General features: G+C 35.4%; 1 protein-coding gene across 2 annotated transcripts in view; it reads right to left on the bottom strand.

Moving 5' to 3' along the window:
* Window positions 1–16027, bottom strand: part of LOC145691914 (uncharacterized) — a 183657-nt gene that overhangs the window by 36847 nt on the left and 130783 nt on the right. For both annotated transcript variants that reach the window (XM_081767221.1, XM_081767220.1), the window contains exon 6: window positions 11788–11978. In XM_081767221.1, coding sequence (XP_081623347.1) covers window positions 11788–11978 — 191 coding nt within the window. The remainder of the gene's footprint in view (window positions 1–11787; window positions 11979–16027) is intronic.

Below are 16027 nucleotides of genomic sequence, written 5' to 3'. Positions count from 1 at the left end.
TTCTATTCTCAGTATTTCTTAAAGAAACTTGACACACATTATTTTTTACTCTTCTAGCACAAGGGTTTGAAAACCTAATATTTAAGTTACTCAAGTTTAAACTCCATTAATTTTAGTTACCGGTACTTATTTTAAAACTATTTCATTCACAACATTAAACTTTTAGATGTCATGTTAGCAGTTATTTCCCTCATTCCCGTTGTTCGGCCATTTTGTTTTCAGGCGTTTACGTTTTTCTGAATATATCTATATATATTTGTTCTATCGAAATTAAAATTGCGGAATAAATCTCTATTTCAAATTTCCTTTACAAATAACAAGCTAGTGTGTCATAATGCTATAGGTATCACTTTTTTACTCTTCTAAGACAAACTAAACTTGGACCACCAAGCGTTACCGGACCAAATTTCCTTTGGACGAAATGTGCTTTAAACTAAATATCCCTGCACGAAATGTCCCTTGGACCAATTGCCTTTTGGACGAAGTGTCCTTTGGACCAATTGTCATTTAAACCAATTCTCTTTTGGACGAAATGTCCTTTGAACCAAATGTCTTTGGATGAAATGTCCCGTGGACTAATTTCTTTTGGACAAAATGTCCTTTGGACCAAATGTTGTTTCGACGAAATGTCCTTTAGACCAAATGTCATTTGGACGAAATATCATTTGGACCAATTCTCTTTTGGACGAAATGTCCTTTGAACCAAATATCTTTGGACGAAATGTCCTTTGTACCAATTGCCTTTTGGACAAAATGTCCTCTGGACCAATTGTTTTTTGGACGAAATATCATTTGAACCAAATGTCTTTGGACGAAATGTCATTTGGACCAATCGTCATTTGGACGAAATGTCCTTTGGATCAATTGTCTTTTGGACGAAATGTCCTTTAGACTAATTGTCTTTTGGACAAAATATCCTTTGGACGAATTGTCCTTCGGATGTGTAGCTGCCACAAACTTGAATATGTAAGTTTGAAATGCAAATGTAAGAATCGTGCTTTCTTGTGCACTCCAGAGCTAGTATAAAAGAAATCAATATTAGTTAAAGAACAGAGTGATGAAAAAGACTGGTTTTTGCGTTAAAGACATCATAAATGTATTTATCTTTTTCGAGACATAAGGGTAAGCAAGAAAGTTCTGTAGTTTTTGTAGAAGTCTGTATTTAATTTGCTCTCACACCGTGAGTTGAATGAATAGTAATAAAGCGAAGGGGAGTTGTTGTGGTGGGTATATCCAACATACTATCTGGTTGTAGCAGTTGAGTTACACCGTGAACTTGCGTAAGGAAGGAGTGAACATGGGACCTGCACAGAACGTCATAAGGGCGTGTATGCTGTACGAGTTCAATCTGGGATGAAACTCCGCTGTAGCGAGGCGGAAGATATGCCAGGCCTTTACCTAGAGATTTCTTAAATATATGGTTTCTTTTCTATTACGTTTTTTATTACAGGTTTATTGTATTATAGCAACTGTACATAATGTTAAAAATAAGCAAGTAATTCTTCTGTAAATAAGATTTAACAGTTTAAAAATTGATCATTTATAAACTGTGTTAGGCATATTTTGTACTAATTTTCTAACCGTTACAGTAAGTATTACAGATTTGCAGTTTCTCATATTGTGTATTAAAGCTATCGTTTTATTCTTCAGAGAATTTTTGTTTAGACAAGGGTTATTTTTCGGAAAGCTACTCAAATGATATTAAAATGGACATTTTTAATTAGATTATAGACAGACTTAGTCATCAGGATTATATACTTGCAGCCAGACAAGATTATATAGATATATACATTAATCATCATCAGCTTCTAATATCTACCGTTTGTGGGAAGGTAAGTCTTGAGCCGCGCCGTGATCAGTTTCGCACACGACAGAAAAAAGTCGCTTATAACTCAGGCACAATTAGTCCTATACTAATATAAGTATACACTTTTTGAAAGAGCATAAAGTGACGAAGAACGTTTAGAGGAAATATTTTTCCGAATTCGATCTTGTAAAGAATCTGTGGCTAGAAAACTGACGTCACGCTCAAACAACTGAGTAAAAGTGAAAATAACAAGAAAACAATTCTATTTAGCACAAGAATACACTAGAAGTAAATTGTACAAGACAATTAGACAAACAAAATGAAAAAAGTTCGGATTCTCTGTCTCCAATGGTTATGTACTTATAGTTAATAATAGAAACGGCTAAAATTTCGGCTGACTTCCCCCTCCACCCTTCCATGAGGTGTTTTTTTTTTTTTTTTGCATCCGGCATTTTTATGATCAGTGATGGGTATATATTTAAAAAAATCGGATGCCAATATTAACTACAATATTACACAGACATTAACATTATTGCACGGTCTTCTACAATATTGCACACAATAATTAGCTGAAACAAATACTCATAATGTCGCCTTCAACAAAACATTTTGTTGGCAATGGTAAAGTAAAAACCTTATCCACACTAAAATATTTACGGACATTAATCGCAGATAAACAAGAGGGATACATTATCCACCTTTAGAGATTATTAAACATTTACCATAAGCACTCTCTACTCATCTAGCACCTACAAACTACGTATTCAAGAATTAATGAGAAGTAACCATCATCCTCGAACAATTGGTGCCTTATGAGCTTTTCCACTACATTAACGTACGCATATTCATAACAATAAATCAACGCAAAAATGCTGCTATTTATTAGCCTTTTGCATCTTAGAGATAGCGCTGAATTGCTTATCCTGATCAATGGCCATTCACACATATCATAAAGTGTTTCAAGTATAATCATTTTGTTCACTCGATGAGAGCACTATCAATATCCACGTGCATCTTTATCAGATGGAATAATTATTAAAACAATCAGATGTTGTACACGTGCATCATACATTGTTACTGTCATTCGGTAAAATAGAAACATTTCCTCTTTTTTAATATCAAACATCTTTAAACTCAATATGCCGATTTAAATTCTTAATTTCTGTTATTGTGTGAGTTTATTGACAAGTTCTAACTGAAAGTAGTGTTTCTCTTTTGAACTAATAAGCTCTCTCGCCATTGTTTGAGAACATTTTGTTCATATAAATATCCTAGCAAAACTTTCTTGGAAATTACATAATTAATATTGAAACCAAATAAAACTGTTGTACAATTTAATTAATCGGAGTTTTCCTCTGAATGAATACTCGAAACGAATTAGTTTTCTTCTCCATCGTGTGAGTCGTTGAGAAATAGACGAACTAACTAAAAATCATTGAAAGAATGATTTTATCAAACCCCCTTTTTTTTTAAATATATAACTCCTTATTCTCAAACAACTTTATCTCTTCAATTGTATGTTATTCGATAAAAATAGTTAAAATATACTAACGCAAAACATTTCAAAATATACTAACCAAATTTTAATACTAATTATTCTTTCACTTTCTTTTAATATATTTTGGGATATTCTTAATACCCCAGAAATTACTACAAAATTAGTGAAATTTTAATAACTATGCAAAAATTCTACACTTTTACAATTATTATTATGAAACAAAATGAAACCTAACATTTATACCTTTTATATCAATGCTCATAAGGTGATTTATATATATCAACACAGGTGTAAGTTATTCATTTGAAAAATATAGATTAATGATTTGACCCAGAAAGTCAATGAGCGCTAACTTACTGTCTTTCGCCCCGAAGTATGCAGGATTGGCCAAATTTTCCTGACTGTTCAAAGGTAACTGCTTCGTACATTTTTATCCCTGAAGTTGGATATTTATGCTTTCCAACTATGACATATCCGAGTAAACTTTCCCAACCCCAATTTGGGCTGTTAACATCCAGGCCTTTAGAAGGATTTATGAAATATAATACATTGAAAATGACACTAAGAAGTCCCTTTGGGGGTAACTGATATCACAGCCCCTATCTAAACACATCAATTCTTTAAATATTAATAGCGTTTATGGCCTGCTTGGACACACAAAATGATCACGTTAACAAAACACAGGCCTGTTGACCACTGTCCAATATAATATGCGGCCTCACTGGCATGTGCATTTGATACTATCGATAACATAGTCGTATCAAATAGTGTTCGTCGTAGTGGTGGGGGGAGGGCATGGGAGATTTTTGTAGTAGACGTCAATTTTGTTCAGTAGAAAAGTCCCCCCGTGTGGCAGGAAAGAAGAGTTATTATTTCAAAAATCCAAAAGAAGTAATATTTATCTATTTTCTTTAAAGCCATAAATATTACATTAACATCAAAATCCAAATATCAATTTTACTTTTACCCTTTTTTAAAATAAAAGTAAACAAATACCAAATGCGAAAACTGAATGCCCACTCAAAATTTTGAAATGTACATTCAACTGCCAAACATTGCATATAGCTAGGAATCTAAACTGTTGCTGACCCGGTTCAGCACTATAATTTCCTAAAGAAAGGAGTAGTGTCCCAAAGAAATTGTATTAATATATTTCTAAACTCTTCCTGGCTTATAATATCATTATTGCTAAACTCAATCGAAATTAAAATCTCAATATTGTAACAACAAATGCATATTAAGTTTTCATTATGGAGTTATAGGCAAAAAACTGACAAAGAGATTTTTACTTTGCACTCCTGTTCTCTTGTATTCAGTCACTCAACTGAATTGTCCTTCCTGCCAGTTTCCTCCGCCTTACGGCTTGGGAGGAAAATGTGAAGAGTTCCCAACATATTCGGGACCAAAAGCAATGGTTAAGTCGGACGCTGACGCTATTTTCAGAAATCGTATATGGGGCGATTTCCTCTCTTCTGTCCATATAAAGTGCTCTGAGCGACTCGCGTCACAACTAATTTCACACACACAGAAGCAACCATACACATATATGCTTGCGAGAAAGTTCGAAACACGACACTTGTACACGACGCTTGTTCAATAAGTTCGAAATTCTGTCTTTCCTCTTTTAATGAAAACAATAAATGAGCCTGAAAAATCAGTGATATGCTGTACTACTGGCAAGTCTAGGGCGTTACTCCTATACTACTTATCACGAAAACTTATAAGGCAAATATTGCTAAGTTCCGCCCTGATGATTTGAGCGAACCAGTAATGTTCTTCCTGTAATGATATTTGCATTTCAAAATTCATTTATTTGATGATCTGGAGACAATTTAATGATCACTAATAAACTTCACAATGCAAGAAAAGTACAGAAATGATAACGTATTAGCAATAATTTCGCCATGAAAATTGAAAATTACGCTAATAATAATAATAATAAGAAGAAGAAGAAGAAGAAGAAATATTTACCTTCACTGTACAGTTGACACTTCAACGAACATCTTGGTTGGCTTGGTGCAAGTAGACATTGGTTCGAGACCGGTTAGAACTATTGAACACAGTAGTTCTTAACATAGTTTGGCCACAATTCTTAGTCCAGTCGTTAGGAGCTCAGTTGTTCGTTTACTCTTTCGTAGCAATTATTATTAATGTTTAATACTGGTAATACTTTTCGCGTTTGCGAATTGTTTTTATTCTTCTCTTCATTTGAAAAGCGAAGAATATTCAAACAAATACCACCATGATTCATCGTATTTTGAATTTAAACGCCACTTGCAATTATATAAGAACCAAAATTGAGCCCATGCTCATGGTCGTTAAAAATGATAATATCACACACCTTAAACCTCTCGTCTACGATTTCTGCGTTAAATAAGGTATACTTTATTCAATTTCTATAGTGCTCCCATGATAGCAAGTTTATACGGATGTTTTCCTTTCCTTATGACAAAGACGTTGACACTGTGGAAATAATTTTGATACTAGATAACCACTGAGAACAGTAAACAGTGTGTGCGTTCTTTACCATAATGTAAATATAGTGGGCATATCTTAATTCGTCTTCTTCTCGTCATGCCTTTCTTGGAATTTCTTTATCATATCATTCTTTTCTCTCTTCTCTCTTTTTCTATCTTTATCTCTTATTGATTACTAATCTCTTTTACACACATTCTACCTTCTCTCGTCTGTACCTGGCCCTTTTTGCAAAACGTATTGACCAGGCCTAACCTAAAGATAAGTGTACTGATCCAAATTTTTAACTTCTCAAAATAAGGAAAAACAATCATCTGTCTTAAGTTTCCAGAATGGAAGCAGTATAGAATTTGATAAATCACACCATACTCAACATAAAAATCGTAGCCCAGAGGTTTGAGGAGTATGGTTGTAATATTTTAATGACCACCAGTATGGGTTACAACCCCACCACTTTCTTACATTATTATTTTTTTTTTTTAACTTTCTGCAGCTACGACGACGGAACGTTCAACCTTTGTTCCTTACTAATTGCAAATAGCGTTTACATTCAAAATAAGGTGAAATACGGTGGTATTTCCTGTCAGGTAGTATATTCTTTTCGTATAAAATAATGGCTACAAACTGATATCCAAAATAAGCGAAATTGAGACTGGCGTTCGGCACATAAATCGTCGAAGATGACCAGAAAATGTATTTCTTTGTTTTTCTGGTTTATTTTTTAATATTAAGAAAGGAATTTCTATATATTTTTTTCATTGTCCTGGGTTTGTTTAGGTTACTTTACCACTTGGCGCGCGGTGTACTGTTTGTTGGTTCGAATAAACTTCAAATTTCAGTAAAAATTCAACATATATAAACAAGACTGTTATGAATAAAACTAGTTGTAGGTAGAAATAATATAATAAGAATCTTTTAGAGTGTATTTGTATAACATAATATTGTGGTCTCAATACAGCCCGTCATTCCAAAATTTGTGATTGTTTGCACAGGACACTTTTGGGGAGAGAGTTGTGTAAATCACAATGTTTTGGCATTCGGAAGAAGAGTGGTATGTGGTGCGGTTCTTGGAACCTTATGTGAACGCACAGTTTAGAATAATGCAATAATCAGTTTGATGTCTTATAGCTGTTTGTATTAGGCATTCTTATTATCTAAGCGTCTATTCGTCATCTCGTCGATTTGAAGAGACGTATCTCACTCTCAGTTCGAGGAGAATTTCTCTCTCTCTCTATTGATAACTATATATATATATATATATATTCGAACAGGTGGTGGTTTTCGTCTTGGTGGTGATGATCGTCAAAAGTGCATAGAAATTTTGCAGCATATCTGACATGATGATCTCTGCAATAGGCACATTTATCAAGAATGTGCTTACTGTAGAGGTCACATGTGCTTGATTCATGAAAATTTCTTTTTTTCTGATCATAACGTTTGATACATACACCTGATTAGATATACCTGCTTCCTCGTTTTCGTTGTTTCACTTCTCTAATAAAGGTCACTGGAATTTTTACCTGGTTTTCACTTAACATATTAAACGGGTAATAGGCTCTCTTTTACCACCTCTCATGTGCTGTACGCATTATTAACAAATATTAAAAGAAATAATACTCTTGAGAATGCATTCGAACTGACGTCCTTTGGATTTATAATCTCTTTTTTTAACCAGTACTCCAAAATGGTATGTGTTTAGGTGTTGCCATATTTGTTGGCATTTATTTTATGTTCCCACCTTGACAATTTTTATTCTTTTTTGTTAGTTTAACTGTTGTTTCTTGATTTCTATTTAACTGCCGTTTTTTATTTAGACCATACACTTACGCGTGTGCACAGCTTGTGCCCCGCTTCAAACTCTTACCCAGAATAGTATTTTCTACTTACCCTTCACTTCACTTTTAATGGATTTAATTCTCATATTCTCCATGGTTAGAAGCGGGAATGCCAGACCCGAAAAAGAGATGTTCATTTACTTTCCTGACAGAGAGTACATACTTCTAAAATGAGGTAGCTAAAGCCGCCATCTACTCAGAAAGAAAAGAAAGTGTCCACATGCTACTGGACACTAAAAACCACATAGCTCATATTTTTGTCTTGTGGCAGCAATGTTTCGTCGATGTAATATTTAAACATAAGACTAATATGTAAACGCTTTGTACTACTCCCAACCTTCTAAAGTTACCCCAACATTCCTTTCCATACAAACCAAAATTACATATAGCTTTTCCTTTTTAACTTTCCTTCTTTATTAATCTCTCTCTCACACATATTCTTTCTTTCTTTTTCTATTAGGGGGCGCGGTGGCTCATTGGTAGAGCGTTCACCTCCGGTGCTTGGGGTCCTTGGTTCGATCCCAGCTCGCGCCGTGTGGACTTTCTGGTGGACAAACACCGTGCTCGTGGGTTTTCTCGGGGTTCTCCCGTTTCCTCCCACTTTCTTCATTCCACCATTTCACTCATTTCTCATTATCACCGTCTCCTTTAGCCTGACCGGCATAACCGTGGGACGTTAAACTTAAAGATTTCATTTTTTCTTTTTCTATTACAAATATTCCTCAATGTATTTTGAATAACTCTATGCACACACAGAAATCTAGAGTTATGTTGGCCGCCACAGTCACGTCCAGGTCACGTTTACCATTGTGTGGAGCAGTGGTTTCGAACCTGCAGGGCATGAAGAGCGAGCAAAGGAGGCACACGCTACTGGCAGAAATAAACTACTAGGTATATTAGTGTGTGTATATCTTGCACCTTAACGCGCAAAATAACTCTTCAGTAAGTACTGTAATTCCATTACGAAGAAAGATAATAATAATAATAATAATAATAATAATAATAATAATAATAATAATAATAATAATAATAATAATAATAGTCATAATAATAATAATAATAAAGTACTTAATGTTATTCAGAATTGTTACTGGAAACAAATATAATTGATTGAGAATTATAATTACCTGAATTATCGTTAATCTCATGCGAAAAATAGGTTTATGGAAAATATTTCAATCATTCTTCCCCCTTAAGATAGCCACTCTAATGAAAGTATAATAATTATCCTTATGACAACTTTTTTGTGTAAATCTTTGATCACCTTTATCTACTCACGATAAGCCTTTTAATAAGGTGATATGATAAGAATCCAGCTTCGGTAGGTACTATGTTCTAAACCCGTTTCAAGCGGTTGAGACGTTTTTCCATTCACAAATAACAAATAAAATTTCTTTTGAACATACTACATTTTACCTCTTATTACTCCCATGGCGTTGGAACTGAATTTGGACTGAAATGGATCGCACTATAACTATTCATCTCAGCGATCTCGAAACCTATACACACAAAATTACTATTATCAATCGTTTTCGTTTATTTTTATATCACCAATTTTCGCTTTTAGAAATCATAGGGGTCTCTCACGCGGCACTGGAAGAGTCACTATTTATCCCACCGACCCCGAGAACCATGGATTCGACACTAATGTCGATCGTTTTTGATTACTTTTATAATGTCACTTCTTTCCGACAAACTCCTAAGGATGCTAGGGTATTCTGCACAAAGTATTTTTTTTCAGTTTGTACGTCATAAATGTACCAAGTTCGGTTGAAATTGGGCCAGGTGTTCCGGAGTTACGTTGGAACACCTATCTAGTTTTCCATTTATTATTATTATTATTGCTATTGTCGTTGTTGTTGCTGAAGATTCGAAAATTCAGCGATGCATTTGAAATTGCAGAAGGAGTCAGACCAACGACATAGGAAGTTGTTTAATTAATTACAGCACTATCAAAATTTACAGCCGTAACTTAGTGAAGATACTCAGTGAGACGTTGGTTGATTAACTGAGTTAGTTCAGAATACCTATCAGGAACGAGCCTTTATGAGACGCAGACATACAGTTTAACGTGGGATCTGCACTATATGAACGCTCACCGAGAATCGAACTTGGGTGTACCGCATCCAGGGCAAGTACGCTTACCATATAGTCATGAGTTGCTTTTGAGTTTAACGTCCCTTTCAGTAACGAATCTATATGAGACTGGACTACTGACTAATGTGGAATCCGAACCACTCCCGCCGGGACATGTAGTCACGAGGGAGATCTACTTCCCCGATAGATGAATTGAGATCTCACGCTGCGAGCTATATAGTAGCTTTTAATGGAAATCCGGCTCGTTCATGTAGACGAACTAGGCAGCCGCATAAGGCGAGGGTGGTAGCTAGGTATATCATCGTCTTGGAAAATATCATCGTCCTGGGGTACACCTACAATATGGTGGAATGTAATCAGTATACCAGAAGATTGCAATACCAAACACAACTCATGAATCCATCTATAACCTCACAGAAAGTAACTCTTGCTACGCACATCTACGCCACATCATATATTCGCCGTCAGAAGCCTCCACTCTTGATAAAATGCACGAAGGCCGCAGAATCTCATACGTCAGTATCAGTTGCTGAGTCTAACGCCCACCAACAATAACATTACACAGTTTCTCCAGATTTGCCCACTCCTTTGGACTGCTCCTGTTGATAGCAACCTTCATGAACTTTACTAGACTCCCCTAGAACACCTCACTAGTGCAGCAGTTTGCGGAATCAGGTAATCAGGCTTCCGGAACACCACTACCTTACCTTCATAAAACACTGATAAATCTTACCAATCACGAGCAAAATCTCAATATTAAGTGACTATTTAAGTCCATAGCTAAGCAGTAACCCGTACGCGCTGCGTCATCGAGGAAATCCACGTTGGAATAAGATCGAATCTACTATTCAGAAGGGTAATCGAATTCAGTGATCAATTAGTGTAGCGTGTTCTTTACATTTTGCTTCCTGTGCAGCAAAACTACATTTAAGTTTGGGTAGAAATATAGAAGTTTAACATTTTTTAAGATTGAAGAAAAATACTCTATACCCGTAAATTAATAAAGTAAACAAGTATCCAGATTTATAAACTACAATGCTATATTACTATTAGTAGTAGTAGTAGCAGTACAAGTAATAGTAGTTGTCTTTACGTGGGCATAAAATAGAAATGAAGGGTTGTTGTGTATCATAGCCAACCAATATAACAATAGGAAGTTCAGGAAAATAATATAACAATTATATTAGGAAAAATGCGCCAAACTTCATCGTTATACAGACTGTCTATAATTATAGCTGATCTTAAATGTGTTCATACGGAAAACCTAATCTCCTGAAGAAACGACTAACTGAAAATACAGTCTATGAATTGACTTTTATTTTTATGGCAAAAATCACAACTTAACTACAAACTTACACTGTAGCTACTTCTTACTCGTGTCTAATTCACTTGCCCATTCTTCAGAAATTCTCAGCAAAATAATATCTTTCTTCTATTCTTTGTAAGAAACTAGAGACTGAATCAACGAACATTTACAGATAAGTGCTAAGAAACAACTTGATATGTTAGTCATAAATCCATCACTGTAGCGTAAGATAACTGGGAAAATATAGAAAGACAGAGAAAGGGATATTGAAAAAGTCTCATCTTTCTCAAACACGTATGGTAATTAGAAAATAAAACTAGTCCCTGAATTGTAGTCATGGTATGACTGAAATTCACCAAGGCACTTACTTTCCAGATGCAATAATGTTAAATGCAAATAGTCCGATTTTTCTCAAGTCTATTGTCATCCTCCAAAATACTCTGTATAGTTAGTAGTGAATTTGACCTCTTGATCAGATCCTAATAGATACTACAGCAAAATAGATTTTCGAAAGAGAATTTCTCGCTGAACTTTTAATTATATGTGAGACCAGAAAATATTTTTTTTCGAAAGAAGAAACAAATGATATTCTAGTTTATTTCGTAAAATAGTTACTTCGTTAATCATTTTAACTACAGAAACTAAAACACTACATAGAAATATACCCCAAACAGAACAATTTGACGGACCTGGGAAATGAAAAATATAAAATTTCAAGAAAGCACAAGAAACCACAATGTCAATTTTTTATAAACTTTTTCCCACTTACTTTGACTTTTCTTTGATTAGTCTTCCTTGAACTTTTATCATTTCTTTTCCCAGCGTTCATATCACTCGTTCCAGGAACACTGGGAACAGATGAAATGTCTAAAGGTTGATATCCAGGCTTGGCAGACTTATTACAGTGATCCAAAGGAATAGCATCTGCAGGTGTAGCCTCCCCCTCAGGAGTCAGGATTTCTAAAAAGAAAATGATATTTCACACCTTAAAGGTTAATGTTCTAATGTAGTGGGAAAATCAAATTGAACAAAATAAACAGTAAACCGTTAATAAATTGCTAAATTATGACGGTTATACACAGTCTAAGTTTACAGCAAGAATTGTTCTAGAACATGAAGACACTATACACATCTTTGCTTTTTCTAAGCAAACAGTACTTTACTTGTTATGATGTATGTGATTCACACATTACCAGGTAATAGACGAATCAAGTAATTTTGTCACCCCTGGTAAAAAGGTCTTAAACAGCTTCAAAGAACATGGCTGTGGTTCTACATATCTTTGTTGATAAAGAAAACAGTATAGTATGTCTTCTACATATATTTTTATACGTACCGTATTAATTTGATATATTAATTCCTTATTTTTATTATAATGTTTCTAAGTCGGCATAGGATATTCTGTGTAACTCCCATATTGTATAACTATTTGGAACTTGCCGGAAACAAATACTGGAAAAAGCGTGAATTGTGTCATACTTGACCGATATATTGTGTTAAACAATCAACTAACTAAGTATGAGTTGTGCTTGATTAAAGAAAGCAATATTTTGTGGGAGGGGAAAGTACAGGGGGAGATTTTCGGGCTTTCATTGAGTTAAATAGAATAATCAACTGTAATATTGGGAGAATAAACACGGTTATCTTCATGAATCGTAATTTCATTTTTATTTTATAACACATTTATGGATCGAAGTATCACGAGAGTAAAAGTTTCAACAACGATTTCTGAATTTGATGCAATTCCCTCAGCTGAGGTTTAAATCCCGATTTAAATAGTCTTTTCTTTCATAATTTCCATATTATTTAAGAACGGGAAGTACAAAACTCACCACGCTGCAAATATCTATAACGAAAGAAATGATTATCTACAATGCATATCTACCTGCAACAAAATGAAATGAAATTTTGGATGAGTTCGAGTGAAGTGTTCTTTTTACAGCGAAGTAACACAAAGATGAACTATTCCGTGATCATGAACTTAAAGAAAGATGAAGGAGACAATGATAACAATTACGGATCTGGAGTGTTCACAGTAAACAAAAAAGAAAGTTTATTTGTAGAAAATGCGACGAAAAGAAGTACTGCAGGAAAATTCATACACGTGGTGTTCGCCTATACAAACGGAATTCAGATCAAAGCGATAATTACATGCACAGACACGAAAATAATTGAAGGCAGGTAGTAACCCCTTCAATAGCATTGCATTTGTATACCATATGGCATTTTGTATATACTGCAGTGGTGTATTTTTAATGTATGCGAGGTTAGCGCTGCTTACGCATGAAATCGTAAACTAAAATGTAACGTAATCATTATTACTTTATTTGAAAGTAATTCTCTCATACTTTCTGTTGTATATAACCATTTATGAAAAGTTAAAATTTGCCTGTTCCTCTTCCTCCTGCCACGTTCCACAGTCGTTTGCGGGGCTAACGAAGATTGTCTGGCAGATTTGATCCTAATCCGTTACCTCGGTTACTTTCCTGAAGCCCAGAAATCCTCATAGCATAAACTGGCTACATGTTCAGTTTTTTTTTACAAACCGCATTTTGAACGAAAATTGTGGCTTGTAATGATTATTTTTATAGGCTTATATGCAATGTTAAGTGCGTAATACTAAGTACATAATACTTTTTTGTAAGTAAGTGTTAGTTCGTGTACGTTTTAAATTATTATTGCTCTGTAACTTATATGAAACAAGTTGATGATTTCCAAGGTAGGAAACCAACAAACTTGCAGGGAAAAGTATGAACAAGGATCTCTCTCCTAAACGCAGTCGTGCGGAAGAAGGTAATCATTTGTGATATATTGAAGAAGAGTTTTGAATCGCGTGACTCTGAAGGGAAGAATGGCATTATTAAAAAGGAAGACCAACTCCGGACATTACTACACGTACTACTTCGAAAATTTAAGTAAGGAAATTTAATACCCAACTATTTAAAGTAATGAGTGGCTGCCTGGTTACCCAGAGAAACAAAAACTATTCTGTTGGTGCCAGAGATGGGCAAGTTTGTTAACCCTCACTCACCCTTACCCTCAATCAATTCCCTCACACTCACCCTTACCCGCCCTGCGTCCTCAGCCACCTTCTCCCTCAAACTACTCGCTCACCCTCACCCTTAGTTGACTTCCACACCCTTACCTCACCCTCAGTTGGTTCCTTCACCCTCAGCCTCAGCCACTCTCACCGTCAGTCACCCTCAACCTCAAACGACTCCCTCAGCGTCACCCTCAGTCGACTCCCTCACCCTCAGACCAAAATGAGGGGGAGTGAGTGTGAGGGCGGCCCTCTTGAGGGCAAATATGAGGGAGGGTGCTCACCTCTGGGATGCAGTGACATTAACCTACATTTATTGTAATATTACTTTGTCAGCAGAATCCTCATGTAATACAAACACCATATATTCATGTTATTTGTGACGGACAGTGCTGGTGGTGGAACTTATATACATACATACGAGTCAAAAGAAAGCTTTACATATACAGAGTGTTCAAAAATTAATGGACGAATTTATTATTATTTTCTTTTCATATATATACAGGTGCACAGTAATACTTTTCTTCCTTTTCACACATAGGATCGTGCTCAAAATTTCGAGGCAGAGGTAATGTAAAGTACTCAATGTCCTCACATGTATTTTGTAAATTTATTTTGTTTATTGGAAAACAAGGAAGTGATATTCAAACTGTGTAGGAAAATAAAAACCGATAACATAGGCATCACACCACAGTTATAGGAAGTTATCCTATACGGAAATAACAAAGTAAGACGTTTCATAAGGATACCTGAACTAAGCTCTAGCTACAACCAGGAATCACCTTAATCCCGGAAAGGGGTTGTGCTGGTTGAGTACGGAGAGTGGGCTAGGGAGTTGGAATTAAGATCCCATAGTGAAAAGACATCGATTAGAGATTATCAAAGCTGAACTACCTGTGAGTATCACATCTATTTACGATGTTGGATAGTCATAAAGGTTAAGTTTCTCTACGATTACGATTTAGTAGATTTTTATACTTAACCCGTAATAGGGCGCATGGTGTACAAAGCTCCGCAGCAAATACTTTTAGTATTGTATGAGACACAATGCGGCACCCCCGCCGCTCACCGCCCACCCTATCTATCCCACACTACCCCTCTACCTGACCCTTAGAGAGAGAACCAGTTTGACGCTCAGCTTTGGCTAGGTTCGGCGTTTTAGGAAGCAATGTTGTCTTTTGTACGCCGCGCGCCCTATTGTGTGAGTTTCTGTGCGGACACTTGTACGCCGCGCGCCCTACACCGGCATTGTTTTTACAAACTTTTTACGTATTTGTTTTAGTGAAATCGTCTTGTTTTGCGTTTCATGTCACCGTGTGTTGTGTGTTTGTAATGTATTATAATTTGAATCTGTAAATAGACCTATTACTTTCTAGAATTTTGTGGTAAAGATACTTTGGCTACAATGGAAAATGAAGAAAGAAATCGTTTGCTTTCTTTACTTGATAGCGTTAGAAAATAAATCGAAGAAGAAAGAAAAGCTGAGCTTTTTATTTGGGGGTACAAGAATCCGAAGCGTTATGAAAGTTAGTAATTTTTAGGTCCTTTTTATTGAAGCATTAATAATAATTTATGTATTGTGTAGTTACAAGTATAGCATCTAGGAGGGAAAGTATGAGTGAGCAATGAATTAGAAAAGAAGAGTAGCGACTATGAGGGTGTAGGATGGGAGGTGGGATGGAAGAGTCTGCTAACGCATGGAAAGTGAGATACTGCTGAGCACTGTTATTCATGTACGAAATATTCTAACCGGATATGAGTGCATCCCTGTTGTCTGAACTGTAATTATAAGTTAGGGTAAATTAACCAACTAAAATCAGCCTATGAAATGAGGGGAAAGGAAAATAAGAAACATGTATGATTGCTACATCCTTTGCGGGTATCCATACCTAAGCCATAAGGGTTTCGTCATGTTGATTGGTATAGTTGAGGCGTTTCGTTGTTGCAAGATATATTTAGAAATGAAATG

Source organism: Thermobia domestica, chromosome 8, assembly GCF_964235325.1.
Source record: "Thermobia domestica chromosome 8, izTheDome1.hap1.1, whole genome shotgun sequence".
NCBI lineage: Eukaryota > Metazoa > Arthropoda > Insecta > Zygentoma > Lepismatidae > Thermobia > Thermobia domestica.
This window is presented reverse-complemented; position numbering and strand designations above follow the sequence as displayed.